Source organism: Varroa destructor, unplaced genomic scaffold (assembly GCF_002443255.2).
Source record: "Varroa destructor unplaced genomic scaffold, Vdes_3.0 BEIS01000002.1, whole genome shotgun sequence".
NCBI lineage: Eukaryota > Metazoa > Arthropoda > Arachnida > Mesostigmata > Varroidae > Varroa > Varroa destructor.
In genome coordinates, this window is record NW_019211455.1 from 6,896,056 (window position 1) to 6,920,582 (window position 24,527).

The 24,527-nt window shown below is 39.3% G+C and overlaps 1 protein-coding gene across 7 annotated transcripts in view; it reads left to right on the forward strand.

Annotated features, from left to right (window-relative positions):
• Nucleotides 1-22,956, forward strand: part of LOC111245139 (uncharacterized) — a 60,592-nt gene extending 37,636 nt beyond the window's left edge. For 4 of the 7 annotated variants that reach the window (XM_022793061.2, XM_022793063.2, XM_022793064.2 and 1 more), the window contains exons 14-33: nucleotides 2,705-2,746; nucleotides 2,976-3,026; nucleotides 3,439-3,480; nucleotides 3,904-3,945; nucleotides 4,092-4,130; nucleotides 4,284-4,319; nucleotides 4,491-4,526; nucleotides 4,884-4,931; nucleotides 7,227-7,268; nucleotides 7,857-7,895; nucleotides 9,062-9,100; nucleotides 9,827-9,859; nucleotides 11,544-11,585; nucleotides 11,819-11,857; nucleotides 11,967-12,014; nucleotides 12,139-12,174; nucleotides 13,607-13,648; nucleotides 14,126-14,167; nucleotides 15,426-15,540; nucleotides 16,767-17,024. In XM_022793061.2, the coding sequence (XP_022648796.1) occupies nucleotides 2,705-2,746; nucleotides 2,976-3,026; nucleotides 3,439-3,480; nucleotides 3,904-3,945; nucleotides 4,092-4,130; nucleotides 4,284-4,319; nucleotides 4,491-4,526; nucleotides 4,884-4,931; nucleotides 7,227-7,268; nucleotides 7,857-7,895; nucleotides 9,062-9,100; nucleotides 9,827-9,859; nucleotides 11,544-11,585; nucleotides 11,819-11,857; nucleotides 11,967-12,014; nucleotides 12,139-12,174; nucleotides 13,607-13,648; nucleotides 14,126-14,167; nucleotides 15,426-15,509 (822 nt within the window). In that variant the 3' untranslated portion in view covers nucleotides 15,510-15,540; nucleotides 16,767-17,024. Of the gene's footprint in view, nucleotides 1-2,704; nucleotides 2,747-2,975; nucleotides 3,027-3,438; nucleotides 3,481-3,903; nucleotides 3,946-4,091; nucleotides 4,131-4,283; nucleotides 4,320-4,490; nucleotides 4,527-4,883; nucleotides 4,932-7,226; nucleotides 7,269-7,856; nucleotides 7,896-9,061; nucleotides 9,101-9,826; nucleotides 9,860-11,543; nucleotides 11,586-11,818; nucleotides 11,858-11,966; nucleotides 12,015-12,138; nucleotides 12,175-13,606; nucleotides 13,649-14,125; nucleotides 14,168-15,425; nucleotides 15,541-16,766; nucleotides 17,026-22,410 lie in introns of those variants that run through there. The other 3 variants (XM_022793073.2, XM_022793072.2, XM_086979597.1) reach the window with 2 other exon arrangements.
• The last annotated feature ends 1,571 nt before the right edge of the window (nucleotides 22,957-24,527 follow it).

Sequence of the window (24,527 nt, forward strand, 5' to 3'; positions counted from 1 at the left end):
TGGGCGTAAAGCTAATCCTCTACTTTAGAAGAAAGAGCTTAATATACTTGAAAGTGGGTTTTATCTCTACTTCAGAAGAAAGAGCTTAATACACTTGAAAGTGGGTTTTATTCCTCGTTTTATCTATCTCATTTTAAGCAGCGTGTGGGTTCGAACTACCTAAAGGTAAAAGTTCCGTTCCAACAGAACTTTATTTAAAAAACGTCGCTAGTATGTTTGAAGTAAAAACGCTTTGTATATAGTAAATTACGAGTTCGTCATCTTTTTGGGATCGTACGACGTATATTATTGCTGTGGATTTTTTCCCTTGGAGTAAAGGTAGCTTTCTCATTTGATGTAAGTTATTTGAAAAATTAATTTTGATGTTAATGTTTCAAGTAACAGTCGTGAGGACTGGGCAGATTTCGCAGTTTTTTGTTGGGCGGATGTTTAAATAATAGCTTTATAATGGCTAAGTGCTGATAATAATGGCTGGCAAATGCAAATACCCATGGGACCCATGTTCGTGTCTCAAATTATATCGTTCGCGAAAATTAGTACCAGTTTGCCGAAGTCTACGCTTCCTTCGACTAAATGCTTTGTGATACGCTCCTACGTTTGGGTAGGAGATCGAATGACGACTTTGATCTATTTCTGCATTCAGCAGGTAGCCTGAAAAACAAATGTAGATTCTGTCACCAGTGGTTGATGTAGCTAGGTATCCATAAGGATCCTCCCTGACATCATTTTAAACGCTGCCAGCACACTGCCAGAATACGCAGGGTAGCTAGGAGGTTCAAAGACGACATGACTGCAAATCGTACTAAATCGAGGCCTGCGCAGCAGATGTGAAATATGCATACATCTGCTATCAGCGAGGCACCTACCGCGAACAGGACATTCACGTACTGTGTATTCTAGGAGCTCCGAACGTGTCAGTATTTTAAGATTTCACTGGAAAAACGACATACATAGGACGCCTAAACTTAATAACGAAATATTTCCCAGTAGTAACATCAATAAATATACTCTAAACAGGGCGAATTTCCCGGTAATACAGATGTTTCTGGGGCATCGCCTTTAATTTAAAATCTCTACACTTGCCTAAAATCGCAACAAAGGCCTATATTACCGGGTTGTTTCTGTAACAGGGTTTACGAAGGCGATGAACTATTTTACATCCAATTTGTCTGCTAGCATCCGATTAGTGTGTCAAGATCTCCCAGTATGATATGGTTCGACACACGTTTGATTAAGCCTCAGCCCCTAATGCCTGAAAATTACTGGTAAATTGAGATTTCAAACAAGCTAACTAGCGATCTTGAGAACTTGCAATTTACTTCCTTTGGCTAAGTATTCAGCGAAGTAAGTAGCTCTGGTGCAAAAATATCACGAGTTTACTTCCCTATTTACACCCAACCTGTCTTAGTCAGCGATGAATGCGTTGCAAGCTGCCAATCCAAGTGTGGGACATGCCCTCATGTGTAAAGAGTTGCTGGTTGGTCCAGTGGTGGTAGATGAGCCCTTCGTCCTGCGTTCTCGATGATGGGTCATGGAAACTAGATAACTGTACCTATTCAGGCGAAACACGGACATTCATTGTCTTTGTCGCTTTCGCTAGTGGATGGAAACATGTTTTGCTTGATTACGACGACTTAAGAGTGATCTGGCCTTGACCACTTACGACTTAAGAGTGACCCTGCTGTTCGTGTTTGTTCGCAAGGGAACTCAATGAATGAATGAAGTTGGATTGAACAGGAGCGTCTAGAAGCGTCTCATGAAGTTTCTTAAAATTATAAATTGATAACTACTTGAGCTGAGCAGTGCTGCGTGTCTTTTCGCTGACTCAGGTTGTTCTATGATTACGAACTGACATTTGGCGGTTCCAAGAAGCTTAATTTTCCTCGTCGTTTTTTGCTCCGAGGTAGATGTTTTATTTATCTCCGAAAATAGGTAAACGAAATCTAGATATTGTTGAGCACAGATGAATTACAGCAATATTTCTACTTGTACGTTTGCCAATAGGTCAGTAAGCCAACAAAACCTAAAACCCTTGAAATCGTTGAAAAATGTATGCCATGCTTATGCTGGTAAAATGTCTAGGGCGTGTAACACAAGCAACGTACAATGGTAGGGTCAGTTAAAATTCGAAGCAAATTTTCGTTAATCTAATTTGAAATAAGCCCGGCCGTATAGAACTGCCCAACGAGGAATCACATGTTTTTCGTCGTATAAACCCCGGAGACGAAAATCTAAACGTTAGGCACCTGGCTCGATCCACCTGTTCTTGGTTTCTCATATGTTAATGAGGCATTTTTAATTTATGCAAGATTCCCATCAACGGCATCAACAAGCCTTTAGGGGCATGGGATACGTATGCTTGGTTACAGTTGGCGATTGTTGCCCGTCCAGAAACAGTCCTAGCAAACGTAATAACCCATGATAGTAAAAGCTGTTTTAACAAATGGAGAGACAAATGTAACGAAAAGCCATAAAAGCGCGAAACTATTGCATAGTTAAGCAACTATGACTAGCGTAAGGAAGCCTCTGTTGTGAACAAGCTTATATACACATATATATGTATATTGACCCTAAACTAAGCAGTTTTGATGGATCCATCGTAGGCTTTTTCTGAGACACTTAACCCACAAGTAGCATTACAAATCAAAATCAATGAACGTAATAGAGGTAGTTAAGTAGTAATTATTAAAATAACTTATTACAGAAATCACTGAATATGGGCGCAAGTCGTGATGCGCCAGTGTCGGTACGTATACATTTAACCTTACCCTGCATTAAGTGTTGTGTTACAGTGTAAAGTTTATTTAAGGGAACCGAGGGCTTTTCGCGAGCAGATTGAGACACTGGCTCAATATCGACTCGTAATATATATACCAATGATGATTTGCTTATCTGAAATATTCAATGAAACCGTTCTATGGATGCAATGTGCCAGAGAACTAGTTTTGATAGATATTTCTATTATTTTATTTTAGGAGACATCGCCTGAGCCCGTTTTGGTTATGCCTGTCGATAAAACAGCGCAAGTTGGTTTAAATTTATTGTTAATAATATTCAGGAAGTGTCGACAGACGTGTGTTTTTGATTTTGATGCCATTTTTCATCATGTAATTCGGTAGATCTTTCACCTTTCCAATCCGTAAGGAACCGCATCAAGGCGATTTGTTATCGTAAATAAGCTAGAATCTTCTTGTTGTATCGTTTTTTCCACAAACCATCAGCTGGGTAAAAACAATTACAAAAACAACTATTTTGTATTTGTTATCATAGAGGTTCGTTGACGATAGTTCGCGGTGCAAACCGTAAAATACTCTCTCTTGTCTCCATTGGCCAGCTTGAAAAGGTGCTGATCAGAGCAGATCGTAATTATATCGCATTGATAGATGTAAAAATGTGTGCAAGATGACGAATTTCATGACCAGTGATGAATTATTTCAGAAAGCATCGCCTGAACCTAAAAGCATCCTAGATGAAAAACTCGTAAGTATATCTGATCAAGTCGGTATATAGGAATTCGTAAGTACTTTTGTTTATTATATATTATCAATCGTTCATTACTCTATTGGCTAAATAATTGATTGAAGTGTTTCAAGAAGATCGTTAAACCGATTTTTCCTTTTTTTAAGAAAATTCATAGGCTAGCTGAAGAAGTCATGCGTGCGAAATAACCGAGTCTGGTGAGGACTTCGGAGAGTATCGCCGGAATACAAAATCGTACCGGACGGCACGGTTTATAAGCTAGTGTCTCTAACTCAGAGCCTATAATGTCCATTAACTTATTTTGAGAAGCAAGTTAGAAACGCACCATTAAGAACGTACGCCAGTTTTCGTTCGTCTCAAAGATGTCAAAAATATTTAACCTATTTATGTACAAAATTATTAACTGTGTTGAAACGGTTTCAGAAATTTTTGCCGGAACATAAAGCCTTAATGCAGGGGATAATTGTAAGTCCATAATTTGTCACAGCCTAAAATTTCAAGAACCAGATTAGAAAATCAGAGTATTCTATGTCAACTTTCCTTATTTCGAAAACTGAAGACCTACCTCAAACATGCGCACAATATTATCGATTCGGTTGAAACGATTTCAGAGCGACGTGCCGGAACGCAAAACTCTGCTAGAGATAAAAGTAAGTCCGCGATTTAAGTCTTTCAGTTGTAGCGGAAGACATTTATGCTAGTTAATTTTGGAAAGTAGTTGGAAACTTAGTGCTAAGAGCGTATGTTCTTTTTGAAGGCCGTGGAGCTATCGAAAATTTTCGATTTTACTGAAACAATTTCAGAAGGCATCACCAGAGAGCAAAGTGGTGGGCGCAAAAGTAAGTTCATAACTTAGTTGTTGTTTAAGTTATAGCCGAAAATGTTTATAATGCTAATTGATTTAGTATGTTGTAAGCTCGCTGCTAAGAACGTATGGCATTTTTTGAAAACCCAAGGGCTGTCCAAATTAGTATGTACAACACGATCGATTCTGCTCATAATGATTTCAGAAGGCGTCACCGGAACGCAAAGTTGTGGAAGAAGGAGTATGTAGACGATTCCAATTGTTTCTTCATTACATTTCAAAGAATTATTCTCAAGCGACATTGGGTAAAAAATTATTAACAAACAGGAAGTGGTTCCACACCGATTTTCAAATTACTTTTGGGCACATGATAGCTACGAAATAGCGGTGATTCAGAGAGACAGAGCATCGCTTGAACTTGGAAGTTGTTCCAAGGGCAAAAGTTGTCTCAGATGAATGATTCAAATTTGCCGTGCTCACTGCTGACAAAGTCACCGGCTAGAGTTAATTAAATCATTAGGCCAATTACAATGCTTTCAAACAAGCTTACTGATTAGCTAATGTGTAAACTGACAGATTGTAATGAGGACATTTTCAGCCTCCAAGGGCACCGCTGGAACGCAAAACGATTCGGGACGGAAAATTCGTGAGTTTTTAATAATAACAGTAGTGTTTTGTCAAATGTTTTCCTTGTTTAATTTGTCCCTACATGTAGTTGTTTCGATAAACAAGAAATAATATTAGAAAAAATGTACGAAATAGTCAACTTTGATGATGTCATTTCGAGATCGTAGTATTTGAACCTAGGTGTCGGTATCGGATACAGAGCTTGCAACCCTAATGTTTGCTTGTACCACTTCCTTCTCATACCTACCATCACTTCCATTCAACAACTAGCCTCAAACTGCGAGCAAACAGTTACCTAACTGATTTTCAGATATTAAAAATGATTAAATTTTATTGCTTTTAGTAAATTTTAAAAACTACAAGATTCTAATAAATAACGTTGTGGTTTTTGTGTATACTCAAATTGAAGGCTCTAACATATTTTCACATCAACTTTTTCTCTTCACTATCCATCGAACTACTACTAGCAAACTTTACTGATTCACATACTAGTAACTCGACAGATATACTTATCATGCAGTGACTTGCATATATAGCCATTGAATATTTGCTCACGAAGACAGTGTGGACACGTTCAGACGTACTTAGGGAACCACCAAAATAGCACGAAAAGGCCGAGGCCTATTAAGTAACTAGCTCGATAACTAGCCAGCTGCAGGTAGGGGTCCCCCTCCACAAAACGCGACTAACTTTACCAGAGAAAAAAATAGGCCAAATGCGTAAATTGGTGAAATCTATTCGTTACGTAGCTCGCCAGCGTACATTTTGTGCGACCTTTTTCAAAAGGTATAAACATGGCACAGAAATTCAGGCAAAGTGCGTACGAAATGTAAAATTGTGATCTAACGACTTCAGAAATTATCACGCAAAAACGTTCTGGATGCAAAACTTAGTTAAGGAAAGTTGTTACTGAACGGGTTCAGAAGCTGTCATAGATTAGCGATTAATGCACGTCACTTTCAGATCGTACAGCAGATGTAGACTGGTAATTTTCATTTTGTCACAGAATTATTTAGCTTTGACTGATGACGTGACTACTCCAATCAAAGATCACAACAATCATTGACATTTAGTGTTAAACACTTTCTGGTATGGATACATTGACTTAACTAGTGTCTTGAGAAACTTGTCGGCTAACGTTGCTATCACTGGCATCACGAATCCTTAAAGTGTCGTCAAGAATTTCATCGAAAAAAAATTCAGAAATTTGCTGGGCTTTACCGAATTCGTAAACATACAACTACGCTAACGAAACCCGTTTGGTCAATCTATATTTGCAAAACGTATAGTCAGTATAAGAACTTATTTGTATTAACTGCCATGTCTAAACTAACTCCACAGTGCCGCCAACTCGACTCTCACCAGGGGGACACCATTCTCTTGTTTAGTCCTATCCGGCTGGTGGTAAAGATATTAGGTCTCTCCAATTCCAATGGAGTTAAGCAAACTAAATCTGGTATACATCAGACACATTACTTGGCCTCAAGTTAATTCACGGGGCCGATATTTAACCCAATTTCTATATTTCCAGCAATCAGGTCTAATTTTGACCCACATGGCCCACATAACCTAAATCGTGGGTTGGGGCGATTCGTTCATATTGGGTCCATGCATCTGGCCACCTCGTCGCCGATCTTCGACACTCCAGCCTCTATCCGTTCACGTACCTTGCTGCTTTCGATCGAAAGCCTTCGGACAGTTTTCGATGGACTTCCGCAGCGTTGTAGCATTTGAAAACAAACCTTTGCCGTCTAAATTTATTTTTCGTTAACTCAAGCGGTTTTCACTCGGAGACTGAGGCGTTCGCCGACTAAATTTTATCTACCACCGGCGCGTAATTTAAAACTCAAAAAAATGTGATGCCATTCCATTTTCTACTACTTTGAAAACATACTATCAGACCTAACCAGAGGAAAATCAGTTGTAGAAAATGACGAAGAAAGGACACGAAAAAATTATTAATTCGTTCTGTTCTATACAAAATTAAATAATTTTGTATAGACCATTAAATAATGATCTTCACAGAATCGGAGATCTCCGATTGTCTGAAGTGCTGACATATTATTTTCGAGCAAAATCTAGGGTGACATTTAGGAACATGCGGCAACAAATTCTCACTTCGGGAAATAACTTGTCTCAACTAAAGGCTAAATAGGATGATACCAAGCCTTTTTTTTTTTTTTTTTTTTTTTTTTAGCTCAAATACTTTTATTTTGTTAGTTGGCAGCTTTATAATATGACGCAGATATGACAGAATATGAGATACCTAATAAGCAATACGCACCATAAATACATTTGGGGAACTGTGTTTCAGAGGGCTGTATCTCAAAAGCGATCTGTCCCTGGCTCCAGACTGGTAAGTAGATAATGATGAACTAACAGCATTGATCATGCATATGTTCTAATCTGCGGATGTTTTATTACATTGAAGTCCTGTAGAATCAGTATAAGTCTAGACGGGACGCCGGATATAGAGGCAGTTAAGCTCTGCGATGAATGTCTGATTTCCTAAATGCACCTTTTTTTATACGTATAAACAAGACTCTGGCTCAAAATTCAGTTATCGCTTAGCAAAAAGTACCAAGCAGGCCAATTGTTTTGAACCTTCAGCCAAACTAGCAATTTTCCCAAAGCAAAGTTTGTCCCATTGTTACCGGAGAATCAGTACAATGCTTGGTTTATCGGGGTTCCTTGTTTGTTGAATGGCAAATGCCCGTTTTGTATGCTGTAGGCAAACATACCTTTCAATGCATAATAATAATAATAATAATAATGCATTAATTTATTTGTGAGGAAATTGAGCACGTGCGAGCTTGAACTCAGTTTCCTCATATTTTCAATTGTGCTTCAGTTTAGCTATGTTCAGGCAGCTCTGGGCCTGCCTAAAAAGCCACTTCGAATAAATTGCAAGCAAAGTAATAAACTATTCGTATATTTACTTCAGATGGCTGCACCTAAGGTATCCGGCCCTGACTCAAGGCTGGTGAGTGGAAAGATGCTAGCCTTAACTGTTTGTTGATGAAACCTTAAGATCAGGTAATACGCAGATTTGAATCGAAATAGTTACTAGAACAAGTAGCGATCCAGGGACAGGAAGTTTCATGCCACCGTAGCAAATATACAGTCGTGTAATTTGGTTCGCTAGTTAGCCTCAGGGATTCGCAAATATAGAAGCGTGCAAAAACGACTTGAAGGTTTTCAACGTGCCTTTCAGCCATATTGAAAAACTACAGTTGTGATATGCCCACCGTCAAGCAAAATTGTGATGATGAAGTTAACGAACTACGTTTAGAGGTACAACCTGGTTGTCTGCAATGAAGACCAGTTGATCTATATCATCTTGTATAGTATCTGTAAATTGGCGATAGTTTGTTTCATCGAGGTGGCGCAAAAACCTGTCGGGAGACCTAAATAGGAAGATTTACCAATAGTTCATGGTAACATCTGAAGTGGTCAAAAAGTTAGTTGGCATCGAACTTTAAAGACGAGTAAATAATCGGTTATTAAAAGGTAATATACAACCAAAATTCTCAAAATAGATTTTTCGATAAACGTTTATTCTGTTATATTTTTGATATTTTATTGATGTTTATTGATATTTTAACGCAGATAAGGCTGGACCTGCCAATTTGTCAAATGAACCCATGGATACTGATCTCTGTTGTTCAATATTACACTGTTAGGTTTGGGAATATTTTCCTTTTTTTTTTGTCGTCCATTTCCTTCTCGTGTGGTTAAGCACATGCCAACTGTGTGCTAACTCAACGTACAAAACACAGCTAGTGAATTTCATAAGAACGGAGCGTACAGCAGACTTTAAACCAGCAATTTTTTGCAAACAGCTTCGGGCTCGTCAATTAAGTTACGTTACCCCGTAAGATCGTACGCTACTGCCAAATCATTAGCGGTACCAAGTGAACAACAGAGAATGCATTGCAAAAAGCAGATCAATCATACAGATGGCAGCCAACTTACTTTTAGCAGAATATAAAAAAAAAAATAGGCAATGATAAAGAAAAGGTAACACACCGCTAATAACTCTGCTGTCAGATGTCACTCCATGTTGGCAAGGAGTGAAACGGGTACCGATACAATTTCATAAGCAGAAATCGAAGAAACTGAATAGATTTCTTTACACATTGTTTACAGGTACCAGTGCCAAAAGTCACCGCAGAGCCTTCTAAATCAGTAAGTCATTTGATTGAAATGTCGTGCTGATCTGAATTAAAAGGAAGCATTCAGGTGAGGAACCCTGAACGTAGTCATGCCGAACCCACGCTGAAATCTGCGGCTCTTATCAATGTAATGCGTGCATAGTGTATAGGGAGTAACTGACCTCTAAGGCTTCATGACGAGTCACAAAATACGTGAGGCCAAAGAAGCGTATACGCTACTTTCCTTTGATTTGAATGATCCCAATTTTCGATTAGTCATGAACCTCTCTATATTTGCCGCATCGCTAAATATAATTATAGTAAATAAAGCATTCCTTGTTTATTCGTTTTTCCTTTTGTAGCTTCGGGCTGATCAAAATAATAAGTGTTTCAATAAGTAACGGCTGAGTATAATCACCGTTACTCATGTTAGCTACTAAAGTTAGACAGCTTAGGACGAGAACGAGTATATGTAGCTAAAACCTTAAGTTACAACTAAATGCTACAAGGTGCAACTGATCGATATATGCTAAGCTGAAACTTTTGGCATAAGACTGCTTTTGACTACGTAGGGTTTTACTGGACAATTGATCAGTACGCAAAACAGGTATAGCTCAGAGGTACAGCGGGGTGGCGAAGGTAGCTCCGACAACTACGGTTCAATCTCGCAAGGCACGTATATCAATATGATATCGTATTGGTAGACCTGCCCATTAAGGTGTACGTGCTAATAACACTAAATATAAATAACATTCCGCAGATGGCAGCGTATCGGGCTAAAGAGATAAGAAAGGTAAGCTCGGAACTAATACTTACTGATCATTAGACATTAGATGGTAGTACAAACAAACAACGCTTAAACGTCAGTTTATAGGAAGCATAAGATTTGGTTATGTGACACTCTTTCCCGTGTCTCTTTTTATGTCACACGCAGAGTTAGAGGAGCAACGGATATTCAACTGAAAATCGGTTCCTCCAGAAACGTTCTCGATCAAGACCTTAGGAGCTTTAAATTGGTAGTTATTGAGATTTTTGAATGATTTCGAGTAGTGGCCAGTAAACTAATATATAAAGTCAAGTTAGAGGATCTCATGTAAGTAGAATTCGTGGCAGTCAAACAAATCTTCCACAGAAGAGTAGAGGGTTTAGGTGCGGTGTATCCTATAAGGTGAGCGCTCGCATTGTGACCTATGTAGCTACTGTGAAGTTAACGGTATGATCCTATGGCTCTAATTTGTCGTCGCTCCGGACAGAGTACGCAGAATCTAGGGTACGCGAGGTCCATGCAAAGGTGTCTTTTCTCAGTCATATAGTGTTAGATTACCGTTCCGTTTCTCACTAAATGACAAATTTTTACTTCGGCCAACTTTGTTGGATTGACATCACTCAGAATATGGCCATACGCTGTGAAATGCCGTTGTTTTTAGGAAGCTCTAATGGATCGGCCACACTATCGAGTAACGGAAAAACTGTTCGACTAATGTTCTTGAAAGCGCTGTATTAAGCAAGGAAGTTTCAAAAATGTCAGACACTGACGTAGCAAAATTTACCCGTAATAGGAATTATTAAGGGTCAGTTGGAAAAAAAAAAGCTCGTTCAACAAAGCTATTTGAAACCTCAGCAAGTTAGAGGCCCGGCTGAAACGGACTCAAGTACAACTATTCCATGATCAACTCGGCCACTTATTATATATATATACACTACATAGAGCCGTACGGCTCTATGTAGTCCCTATATAAACATGCTGGTTCGACTTGTTAATATTGAATATGTAAAAGGAAGTAATAATAATAATCGCGATACGCTAACGTATAAGGCGTATGAACAGGGTCAAACTAAGCAGGCATTTTAGGTATAAGCCTGCTAAAAGCATTAGTTCCTATTTATAATCAACTGGTTTACACATCGAATCGGTCACCATGAATAACTAAAGTAAATTCATGGTGACCCTCACCACAGGAGTAAAATCCCTTTTCATTGTTTATTTAGGCTGTATTTCTTGGTCGGTGCTCTTTAGTAGCTTGATATTTAAACATAGACCTGTAATTTTAGCTGTACAGCATGAGTTAATAGGCAACAAATGACAAAACTGTTCTAAATAAAGCCATATATTGCACTGTCTGATTACTAATAATGTACTGCTTGCGAACTCCACACCGTTGGATTTTATGTAGTAGATGGCGCGGATTTTTTGCCTAAAGATACAAAATCGTTTTTAAGTCAAATGCATAAGGACACTACTTTAACCTCTCATGCACAGCGCGGACTAGATATTAAACATGCACAATGTTTAGCTTTATTATGCACACTTCGCCCCCCTATCGTTTATAAGGTCCCCTGTAATTTAACAAACGGCATTCGAATTCGGATTCGGATTCACGTCGTCGTTTGGCGAAAACCAAATTCTGCGGGAACTGTTAAAGACGAAAAGCAGTTGCCTATTGCTTCAATAACCAGCTTCGATACGATCATTTCAGAGCATTTCGCCTGAGCCTACGACTCCTTCCCACATAAAGTTGGTAAGTTGCAAAAAAAACGTTAGTTCTCCTTCCTATGTCATTTTGTATGGAACGGAAAACAATTGAAAGTGGGGCAACCTAAAAGTCAAACTTTTATGCAATCCTCTTTTGTGCAAACAACTCTTCGACTTGAAAACACGAGTCGATGTGACTCGCGTAGTACTTCTAACGTTATAATGACAAATCTTACGAAAATGTATATGTAAAAATCCGCTTCCATATAATCATTCCAGAAGGCCCCACCTACTCCGAAGTCCATGCCCGCAAAGGCCGTAAGTTAATTTAAATTTTCTTAAGAAAGAGCAAAGTTACTTGCATTCTCCGTCAAGAAAAATCTACGATCTAATATATCAATAGGAAATAACCTTATTTTTATGATAGTTTCAGAGAATCTCACCTGTACCTTTAGCTCATCCAGTCGTAAAGTATGTAAGTAGAGCAGATGACGTTATTAATTAATAGATTACCTTTTTCGACTCTTCATTATTTGTCCATAAATGCTTATGTCAATGTGATCTTCCTAAAATAGGACTATTTGACGGGTTCATTTTAGGTGGTTTCACCCGCAGGGAAGTCACCCCCCAAAGTCGTAAGTATAAAATATTGCCTCACTTTTTTTTCGGTTCGAAGAAAATTTCATCGACGTTTCAGGAACGTCTCAGTAGAGGTATGCCCAAGTAGTTGCGTTACCAGTATTGTGTATTACTGTTTTCCTGTATTACCCGTTAGTTTTGAAGCCTTGAAACTAACTTACAAATTCTTGTATCGAAAAGAAAAAAATAGGTATAATAGCCATTCATTATTAACGGAGCGATGCATATGCCTAAATAAACAATGCTTTGCGGCGGCAAAAGTTCATTGTTTCGGTAATTGAAAGCCTAAAATCTGTAAAAATACTCAGTTCTTCGGTTATATATGGATAATAACTTGTTATTCCGCTGCTGCAGAGATCTAGGCTAAAATAATGTATAGTTTTGGAAAAAAATCTTGATTGTCTTATGGCTCTAAGAGTTTTATTAATAAATGTTTGTGGAGCGAGCTTGGTAGACGATAGGGAACCTTCAGCTATGAGTTTTTACGATTTTTATGGTGTTTTTCACTGCAATATTTTTCATTATCTATCTCCTCTAAATGTTTACTTCAGCTGTAATCGACGGACCAGAGCTTTCGAAGCTGTTGCGGATGACAGCTGTTTCTTTTATTATGTGTACCTTCACGGATACACGTTTGCTTTTTAATGATGTCTCGCCAATTCAGTTGCTTCAACTCGCTGACGTGACCATCTAGGAAATTCATTTTTACTAACAAGTCAGGATCCGCTGTCATATATATATATATATATATATATATATATAAGGAGAATCGATCACTGTTGTTACATTCACCTACTACCCCCCCCCCCCCCCGCTACACGTACCCTACACATACTGAGATGGGTTTGGTTCCATTCCATCTTCAATCCGTCATAGCTCCTCGCTATTCGCCTTAACGGGAGACTGCTTTGCTGGAGTCTTTTGAACGAAGAGCTCACTATGTTTTCAATTATAATTAAAAGAGAAACTTAACGGGAAAGTTTATACGGTGAGCTATCTCCGCCGTTGTGCTTTTCAAGATAGAATCCACATTCAAAGACCAATTGAATATTTCTATTTTGCATCAACTCGCCTGCTAAAAGGTCGAGTGATGATATCCGGATAAATAATCTTAGATTTGATATACTACATCTAAATACGACAAAGTGGGAAGATGGTTCGTGAAATAGAAAAATTATCCCGACATAACGGGAATACTGTTTGCTACGTTTAAAACATAACGTCCCAATAATTAAAAATGCCGTACCGTTTTTTTAACACAAAAGAAAACGTCCATGGGGTCTGCGCCCTATTCAAGTTAAATAAAACAATAATACGTATACGCAGAGGTTACTATTAGTACCACGAGAAGACAAAGCAATAGACTTTCAGAAGCAAGCATAATAACATATATATGGAATAACGAGAAAAAAAATATGATTGTTTCAGAAATTTTCGCTCGAACCCAAAATTGCCACGATATCGAAAATCGTAAGTACACGATAACGAACATGGCTTCCTTTTATTAATGCTCTAGATGGCCTTATTGATGCCAAAGAGGTTGGTCCTTTTAGCTTTCCACCGAACAACTTGGGTATTTACCATTTGTGTAGGAAGGGCGCTCGATGGTTTTGCAACTGACTTTTTAGCGTGATCTGTACAGGTTAACCTTTTTCTTAAAATGGATCGATTGTAAAATAATATATAAGGCTAAAATTCATGTAGTAAAATTGTTCAGAAGAAGCAGTTGCGTGTAGACAGGCAAGCCCAACTCGAGCAGTCCTCAATGGGGCTTGGGTGTTTTTTTGGTAAGCCACAGAATTAGCTTCGTGTAATACCGTCAATGTCATTTGTTTAACGTTACAAGCTATCAACCATTCAAGTATATGGAAACTAGCAGATCATTAAAGACATCGTAAAAATATATCCGAAACATATGGACGAAACATTCATTGAATTGCATTACAGGCCCAGGTACCTTCAGAGGAGATCCAGAATTCACGAGTACAAGTATGTAAACGCTAGTAAATATTCCAGTTACTATTAATCATTGTCAACTATGTTGAGGTAGTTGTAGACATTTTGATTGTATTACATTTTAATTGTTAAAAAATAGCTAAACCATGGAGGTATGAGACAAAAGATGCACGCGACGAAACTGTCCTAGCAACCATTGACGACCTCCATTCCAATGTCCATTCCAAACAAAAAAACCTGAAAAATGGTGGCTCTTAGTAATCACCGGAGTTTAACACACCCTTCGAACTGACCTTCTTCTGGAGTTGGGTTTCCCTGGAGATGGTCACCGTCAGCTTTACCGCCATTGTTTTTAACCTGTTTACTCAGCTGCACATAATTGCTGCGCAAGGAAAGGCAGGCCGCCATTAAATTTCACGTAACTCAGTTTCCATCTGAAAGCTTCCGCTGAGCCACGAATGCAATCTATCCCGATCAAAAAAAGTCCGCTAAAAGCAGTTGCATCTGCGTTACCGGTGGTGGCCATTTTCAGTGAGAGTTAGGGTTTGCCAGCACTGCAGCTTGACATTGATGCACATTTGGCACTTTGCTCGATTAGTGGCTCGTTTTTTTATGCCTTTCACTTCGGTTTTGTGGGGCTCCGATGCGCGGAAGTCTGTAGCATAACACCAGCTTCAAAGACAAAAGCTCACGAACGACACCCAGTAGTAGATACGGTACACTTTAGCGAATTAATCGGCCGAACAGCAGCCGGAATATAGGAAAATTCGATTTTTCCCTCAAAAACGGGTTAATGACATGTGGTGGCTTATCCTACAAAAAAAAAAAAACATTTTTAACGAAAGGTTCTTAACGATAACAAGTATTATGGGGCTCATATATGACCCTGATTTTTTTTATATATAGGCTTTTAAATATAATTTGAGCCTATTGTTGCTTGTTGTAATTTCTAATTCACTGCTAAACATCTGCTAGGTGCATAAATGTTATACCACAGGTGATACACTTAACGAATCTCGTTAGACTTCCTGTAGTCGCTTTGTGGCCTGCGAAGTAGCATCATAAAAAAACAATCTATATGTTGCAAAACAATAGAATTTCTAGAATATGAATTTTGCCCGCACAAAACATCTGCAACTTTTCATAATCCGATGTCTGGGGCGCCACGAGATGTATAGTCCAAATCTTTCTTACAGTTGCTTATCAGATAAAGAACGATTAATAACGGAAAGCTTTGAACATTCGAAGACTGTTTTTCTTACAATCTCTGAACATTTTATGCTGGACATAGGAGAATGGTGAGGAGGATCAGGAAGTGAAAGAAAATAACGTCGCAGCAGAGGGCGACAAGCCGCCAGGATGTGCAATCGTCTGATATTGGATCTATATAATTCTCTATTATTCTGGTGAGTTCTTTTAACTGAAGTTTTTTTCATTTTGGCATCGAGTTCTCACTAACCTATCTTCACTCACTTCACGGGTGACTATAGTAAACAGCGATAGCTACCTCACCTACTACCGCCAAATGACAACCTGTATCATAAACTGGAAGCGTTAGGGAAGGATTATTAAGGCGCCTAAAGCTATCTCCGTCAGATGCTAATTTAAAGAGCAAATAGGCTACTAATTAACTGACTCAGGCACCTCCCAAACTTGCCACAGGGGATCTCATCGTAAAAATTTCAATCGGCGATAAAAACTACATATGACGTACTTAACGTCTAAAATACAAACTAACACTGTGACAATGGTGCATGGCCGTTGGTCATCTATTCCAGGCAAGAGAAGCTGACTTAGGTACCTGCACTAGAAAAAATTTGTAAAAAATGTAAAGGGAAAACTTTAATGGGCTACCTTCGATAATTCCAAACTTGACCGTTGAACATTATTGAATGCATGTGTGGCTGGGTATGTTATAATAGAGGGCATAAAGTTTGTTTACCTATACTAACTCGAAAAATTTTTAATTAAAAAGCCTTTTTGCAGTGCTATATTGATCAAGTGATTGAAGACAATAATGGCTTCAGGAATTATATCTGAAATAGCTAAACAATATGTAGGAATCAATTTTTATGATATTGGTGCCACAGTCTCTTAAACACCTAGACCTAACTTAGATATCAAGTCGGATCTTAGCAAGTTCCAGGTATTCAACGAAATTATCAATAAACGGATGTTCAACGATTATATTCTGTATCAGCAAATTGGCTGTGCGCGGATACACCGAGCATGATAGCGCATTGCGTACCTATCTATTAACAGGAAAGCCCCTATGTTTCGAGTTTAACGTTCGGGATCGCCGGTAGGCATTTCATCAGAGCGGAATATTCAAGCAGGAAATCCTAAATTGAAGTTAATAGTACTTTATTTGACGTAGATGATAGGCGCTTAACAGGATCCATTAGTTTTTCGGAAAAAGTCTATCAAAGCCACCTCCAGCTATGCGATGACCCTCGGGCATCCCAATTAAAAAATGTAACCAAAAAGAAACTGTTTGGTAAGCATACAAGGCATTATACTCGCTCGCTAAACGCAACTTGGGGCAACCGAGACACGTTCCAAAGCCGGCTTACAATACGGTTAACATAACGAAATTATTCCTAACCTTTTGCCTTTTTACTCGACCATCCAGGACGTGTTCGTTGTTGTCGGAAAACGTGCGTGAACATGGTGCAGAGACAGCATTATGTATACTACTCCATGTACGCGCGGCCACTTGTTAAAGAAGGCAACTGGTTGGCTGATGTGTTCACCGATCTGTACCTAACCCGCATTTAGAATGCACGACCATTCTCCGGGCGAGGCCTACAAGAACCTACGTTAATGAGTGGCGCACCCAACAAAGGATCAAAGCCATCTGGTCGAAGGGGGAATTTTGATACATTTTAATAATAAAGATAATAGTTTATACAATGCAAGAAACGAAACACTTGTAGTTCACTCTTGATTACTTCGGATTGTTTGTTTGATACGTTACACACCGTAGTAGGTTCAGGGAACTTGCCGCATTGCAGAGGACTTGTCTTGATTTGGTAATTTTACCTCGACGTCAGATTTTGAGAGAAGCATATTTTGTACAAAAAGGACGTGCATTAATTTTTTGGTCAACTAGGTGCAGATAGCATTTGACCGCATTTATTTCGCGTACGGTAAGCTTAAACATAAAGCAATTTTTCTTCGAAAGCGGCTCGAGATGATGAAGAGATGCTATTCTTCACTCTATTTAAAGTAGTACCATAGAACCGTTCCTGTATAGTTCGCACGTAATCCAGGCAGTCCCCGCAGTTGTTTAACTGCGAGGACTGCCTGTTTAACTTTGTAAAAATGGACCAACGTATGGCAAATGCACTTGTCGTTGCCAAAAGTATCTATACTTTTTCAGCACTTATTATTATCTGCTGGCAAAGCAGTCGCAGGATACTTCGTCCGCAAACCTTACTAAAGACTACTGTTTGGCTTCTAAGATACATATATATACGATCTTGAAGCTAAATTTCGAGCCAAACATGCTTTGTTGTTTTAATCAAGTTTTCGCTACTAGGCTTAAGCGATTGCCGTTGCATTATATGCTATGGTTCTAGTAGGTGTGCGTACTTGCAGCCTCTCGAGAATGGATGAGACAGACGAATCTTCTCGTTCGTTTTCATCTTGCTTGGCGCTACTGCTACGAAAGGCTGTAACGATGCTATTTCTATCGTCTGTCTTTTCCAGCTGTCCGTTGTTTTTAAGTTGGTTTCGGTAAGCGGTTTCCATTTTAGTAGCTAAAGCCGCTTAGTCTTGATTCTTTTCGAATTCTTCGCTTTGTCGTTGCCGGCCCGTGCTGGGAGGTTGACGTTAACTGGCGACGTCTAGCCGGCGTCTGTCCACTGCGCCCAACGGTATGATAACGTCCAAGAACGTACAGAACTTTGCAATAGTGCACCCTCTGTTTGGACCGATTCTGCAGTTTCCTGAGAGTACGATGCAGGTCGTGATGGTATAGCAGACCCAAACGTCGACTATACGCCTCCCTGTGGCAGTGCTGAAACAGGACGAGTGGGACCTGACAGGGCCACCCTGCGTGAAAAAGGGAGACTATGTACTCATTTGGTCTAAAAAAAAAGCGGAGAGAGCCGTGCTAATGGAAAGCCACACAGCCGGCACCAGACTAAAAACGTCACCTCTTGAAAACATCAACAACCATCCGTTTGCGAGAACGTCGAAAAGATCGGCGCACTGAGCGGGAACGTACGGTCCTACCATAAATGTGGACCACAGAGAAAAATAAAAATATTACATAAGGGCGGAAAGCTTTCTATAGAGCTCACAGGCGCTACTAAATAAGAAAACGGCGTATATCTTTTTTTTAAAAAGAGTTCTCTACATATATGGACAGAGCCATATACAAACACCACGTACACAGATAAATGAACGTTTTGAGCTTCCTTAATTGTTGCGATATCCTTATTTTTTGTCAAAGTAACATAGCTTCAGTCGGCAAATTGCCCTCGCTGCTATTACGCATCTATTAAATGATTTATTTCTCACGTAGACTAAGAGTAATATATTGCTATGTAGTACGCAAAGTAAGTTTAATGTAATTGATTTACTTCCCATTGCCCTATGGGCTCCAAACATGCCAACAATATAGAGCGGCAACTAGTTGAAAGCATCAGGTTGATTTTGTGCCCACTTTTAGCGCTCCAATTTTATAGCTCAGTGGTATGACAACGTTAGTTCCGATATTCGTTCAAGTGGTGGTATACACTCTATGAGTATGAAGTAAATTTGCACACAGATGTTTTCATCTTCATTTTCGTCACTTCATTACGTACACGCCCTCTAGGATGGGGCCTAGGTATTTGAGACCTGGAAGAAATACGGTAACTTCGGAATCGATAATCAATACACGTTTATGAAGAGGACGAGTGTATAGGACAAATAAACGAACAGTTGATTTAGTGTTATAATGTATTGATAATTACTGTTACAATGGGCAAGAAATTGTCGGACTTATGTCGTCTTGGCCATTTCATTAGGATAAATACACACGTGCCTTCTTCGAATCTTTTTACTCGATCTCGGTTTTTCCCATTTGTTCCGTTCTTTTAATGGCTCATCCTCTTTAGAAGTGACACAAGTGATCGCTGGTCTTGCAAAGTATGAGCACCGGCTAGGGCCTCTATTATGTGGAATAATTAGTCTTTATGGCTGCACCCATTGCTAGATGAATCCTAAACGCGTTTCACAAAAATCTGTAACGAACAAATGATCTATTCGATAATGAAACAATTACAATGGAGAACGTTAGGAAACGAAAGGGACTTTCGAAAATTGGCGCGCTAATATACAATTAATTTACCACTAATCTAACAATAATACCGATAATGTTGAGAACTTCGTCGATCTCGAAGGGGGTTCGGATATCCCTCGCATAGCCTTAAGTTCGCCTTAATTTATTCAGCCAAGTAAATCGAATAGTTTGTTTCGTCATCATTGTTACTTAAGACATCGATCAGTATGACGGTAGCTAATGAAGGTGTTTCATTTTTCTTATTGATAATAATCTATATGATTGATAATGATTGATAATACAGTTCTATTGGCTCAGATCACAAAATTAGCATTGTCGAACTAATAGTAACTTGCGCTTTTCAAGTCGAAGTTCAGAGATTAATTTCTATAGAAATTTTATAAAACAAGAAAACACGAATAACACGCTAAAGAGAAAAAAAACAAGTGAAAATTATCACGGGCAAGTCAGTAACAATAGGCTCTCTACTTCTCTTTGATTTTCGTTGATAGATATCTTGGTCGGTTTGCTGTTAGCAGTTTATACATAATATTTTTTAAATTCAATAATAATAAGCATCAGAGAAGAGGTCTGATATCAGAGGGACTCTGGTATATTTGAATATATGTTACTGTTTTTTTGTGATTTAATTACTGTATAAACTCTGTGAATTTTTTGAAGCGAATATGTGTATATATGAACATGAAAGAAAGTATAAAATGTGCACTACAAGATGTTTGCATTAACAAACATTTGTCCCTTGAAAACACACTAGTGTAGGTGAGGGGTATGCCAAACAAATCGAAACTAATTTTTAGCATTTCGAGGCAACTTTAAACAAGCGGCAATTCTTTCTCTTTGATGAGCCTTAACACAGCTGGTTCGTCGATTCCTTTCAGAAGCGAATGGTCGTACACGACCTAGCGAACAATTTGAGCCTGAACACCATGGCTTCGGGACAACCCAAATTGTTTTCGTTCAACGGTCTGACCAGTCACCTCCTTCTTTCTACCCTCGACGTTACATTTCCGTTTGTTAGAAAATAGAAATACCCCCTTTACGATCGCCTCATACGTGGATCTGTCGGTTCCAGCAAAGGGTTTGAGAGTGGGGCAAAGTGAAAGTAGTGTGTGTGCTCGTAGAAATTCCGCGAAGCCAGATTTCTCCGTCGCATCGCAAGCTGTTGCAGTTCGCAGGCGGCTGATGTTCGTGACGTGAGATGTGCCTTACCCCAATGAGATATGGGGCAAGCACAATTGTTTGAGTCACCATGGGGTACAATCATTGGTTGGTCTGTCTCTCAACGGATATAGCAAACCGTGCATACATGCAGAAGTTCGAAAACAATACTGTCATGCGACTTATTAATTATTTAGCAAGCTTTTTTATTGTTGGCCCAAAATAGAAAAAAAGAAACGTATTGTATACAAAGCTGTATACAAAGAAAACTATTTTTTGTATACAGCTTTCTTACTAGTTACTACTTAGTAGTTAACTTGACGTTTTGTTAACCAAATGATTATAAGTCCCATCCATGTTTGCTCGAACGCACGAGTCTTAAATACAGAGCTCGATTTGGGGGCGGCAACCTATCATCGTTCCTGATAACGATATCGCAATTACTTCGAGAAATTCTTAAGCTATTTTTTTGCTACATTGTTGTCTCTGTGGAGCTAATTGTGCCTCGTTGTCACTGAAACAAATTAAGTTTCTTATCCCGTCAACTGGAATGGTCTCTAAAATGAATTATAAACCTCTTTTTGAGGACAGACGTGAGCCCGCTCCTGCCTTAAGGTGATTGGGTACACCGCCTTTTCTGGGATTGACAAGCTTAAAACTCTGCCAGTTTTGTTCCGATAAAACCTTGAAGGATGATTAGATCTAGTGAAAGTCATGAGTGCGGCCGGCTCGCTAAATGGCAACGATCGTGCCGCCTTTCGGGAGAAGAAGGATCGTAGGTAAAGAGGTGAAACCGTTTCGTGCGGCGGAATGGAGGGGGAAACGCAACAGTAGCATCGATACGGTACAAAGGATATGAGAAATGACAAAAAGTAGTCTTTATCCTGCTATAATTTAATTGTTTCCCGCACAAGAATACGCACAATAGTTACAGTCAGATGCTAAAGAGCAATATTTTCTATGCTCTAATTACTTCACAGTACTTTGTTTTAACTAAGCAGTCGGATTTTCACAGGATTGTGCCAGTTTTAACTTTCAATTACATCAGCGTTGGTCGAAACCGCTAATAATGTCCGTATCACAATTTCGGCCAGCATTCAGATAGACATAAAGTGCATCCGGTAACAACACGATGTCATAAATACTTTTACTGTTAATTTCACTTGATCAGCCTTCCACAAAGTTAAAAGAACTGTTTTGCCGACACCTAGGCATAAAGGGCTTAGTACCTTAGGGACCTATTATGAATACTGGTACGGATTGCTACCAAAAATAGTCATCACACTTAAATTTTCAAGGACCAAGATAGTTAGTTAAATGACTCTAATATGAGCAACCTTATGTCACCCTTTATTTCATTCCATGGGTGCAAATGATTTAAAGAGAAAAGAGAGCTTTTGCGCGCACCCATATTACTATGATTGTTAATGGATTAGCACTCTCGCTCGTGCGGGTTCAAGAACGTTGACCTCACCCCTTCTTGCTTGCAGTTATAACACGTTATTGTACGCAGTCAACACATGTTGCATCATAAGCTTGAGACTGACGAATGCACAGTCAACTACTGATTACAAATATAATTTTCACCTAATAAATATCCCATCGTTGAGTTTTGATCCAGGATGAATATCCAGGACCTAAACGATAATAGTAACATTTATATACATGTCGTCTCTTTGGATGGGTACAAGCATAAGAACTACTGGCTGTAAAATTTTGCTTTCGACAATTGCGTGTGATGGCCATATCGTTTCAGATAGATATCATTATTTAATGAGTGTAGTTAATGTTGATTGCTCTGCTTATCGGATCTGCCCTTTTTCAGTATCAGTCTGCTTCTATTTTGGGTCGTCGGCTCTATATTGGAACTGAGCCTTTTATGTTCCTGCTCGTCACCGGGGCGACGTCGCGTACAGGACCCTTGTCTCAAGTGAGTGTCGGCGTGCCGAAATTTCTCATTGTACGCAATTTATTCTTCAAGGGTGGCCCCTCTGTTCGTCCCCAACGGAAATCGATTTGCGAGTTTGAACCAAACGCGCACGCACGCACGCACGCACGCTCCTAACCCAGTTCGCTGAAACAAAATAAAGAAGTGTATCTTTTCCTTCGTAAGTCTTCAGAGCTTCTTCGTGTAGTTGAAACTTTGTAGAGCAATGAGCTGCCAGCTAAAGGATATGTACTGGAACATCAGCAGATCGTTCAAGGATGATATACCAAAGGGTTACTGACAGCAGTTGTGCGAAATACTTTTCTGCTTTTGTCATGAAATCGATACTGTGTATGCGATACGCCGATCGTATGGCTCCAGGCAGTACTGTGATACGATCCTAAGGAGAATTAGGCGGCGACGCAACCTCTACCGTACCGTGGCATCGTTGTCCCATGGCGAATTTCCATTAATCGGAACAGAGAATGCGTTCCGTTTATATAGAGCGATGCAGCATATCTTGCAGTATATACTTCTCAGTTTAACGAGGACCGCCGAATTACATCAAAATTTTCGAAATTATCTTGATAACATATATAATAGCTTGACAAAGTAATAATGCGTATGTGTTTAAAAATAGCATACATCAGAACGGGAATACCATCAAGATGTTTTCACGAGTGACTGCATATTGAAAGTATTACAATGTATATAACAGGCTATGAACGCTAATGGCCGAGGATCAAAATATTATTATCAGCAAAATCCGTTTTGGCCCTTGTGGGCCAGGATACTTCAAGATCTTACGTTCAGTCTTGCCTTTACGCATCGCTGCAGGTTGCTGGCCCCCACCACAAAACTGAACGTCTACACTCGGTGTCGAGCTTAGACCGCCTCACGTATCGCTAATCTCAGTAGTTAGTAATAGGCCATTATAGCTAAAGTCAGTCAAGATAGATGAATTGGAAAACAGTAATGTACATAAAAGCAATTCTATAAATAAGGGATGCTATAGCTCTGTACAATTCACAGCTACAGGCTGTCTTCCACAATTGCACCAAGCCATGCGTTGGCTGAGGTCAGAGGTATATGCCCTTCCGCACTTAACCCTGTTGTGAAGCTTCGCTTAGCCGGACGTTGCTTAGTTGGTGAAGATATTAGCTTGTCGTATGTAATCTATTACTGCATATAGTGCACTCGCTACTGACTCAAGGTCGCTCCTCGCGCAGCTCTTATTTGCAGCCGTATAATAGGCCTAGTATGCAGTACGCATTCAGCTAACGTGGCAGGCAAGGACAAATATTTCGGTGGAGCTAGTCGTATTGAAAACGATTTAAATGTGATGGGCTTGCCTGCCATGTCCATGAGATGATCTCATATTTTTGTGTAATTTTTTAAGCTAATAGAGACATACGGAAACTGAAATAGACAAGAAGGCTGAAAACATTTGCGCTTCGGCCAGCCTTTAAGGGGAAGCGGTAACTGGGCTATGTAGATAAGATAAACGTCAACGAGCGTGGGAACAGCTCTATGCGAGGATAAGGCTGTTGCCACAGTTGCACCTAGGAAAAGCCACTAGTCGCCAATGCTGAAATAAGCGATTCGTCTTTGTTTGAAAGGAGCAAACAACAGCCATTTGAAAGCTCAATCTGTCATTGAGCAATGGTTCTTAAGAGAAAGATCGGTTGAGTTACATGCATGGCGAAACTTACATTCATTATGCATAAATCATATGCCTCTGCTATATTTTGTATATCGAAGAATCTTCGTGGATGTACGTCATGAACCATTGAACACGTTTAAGGGGTTTATAAGAATAGTGCAGTATGATCTAGTTGGCATTTTATAAAGATAGCTTAATTCTGTGGCGTTAAATCCGTCAATTTGAAATAAGTTGCCTGTGCTAATTGCAAGTTCTACATACATGCGCTTGAGATCGTCTACGGTTTCTCCATTTGGAGTATTTATCCCTACTAAGCTGATACATTGTTAAAACGAGCACAAATGCTAATCAG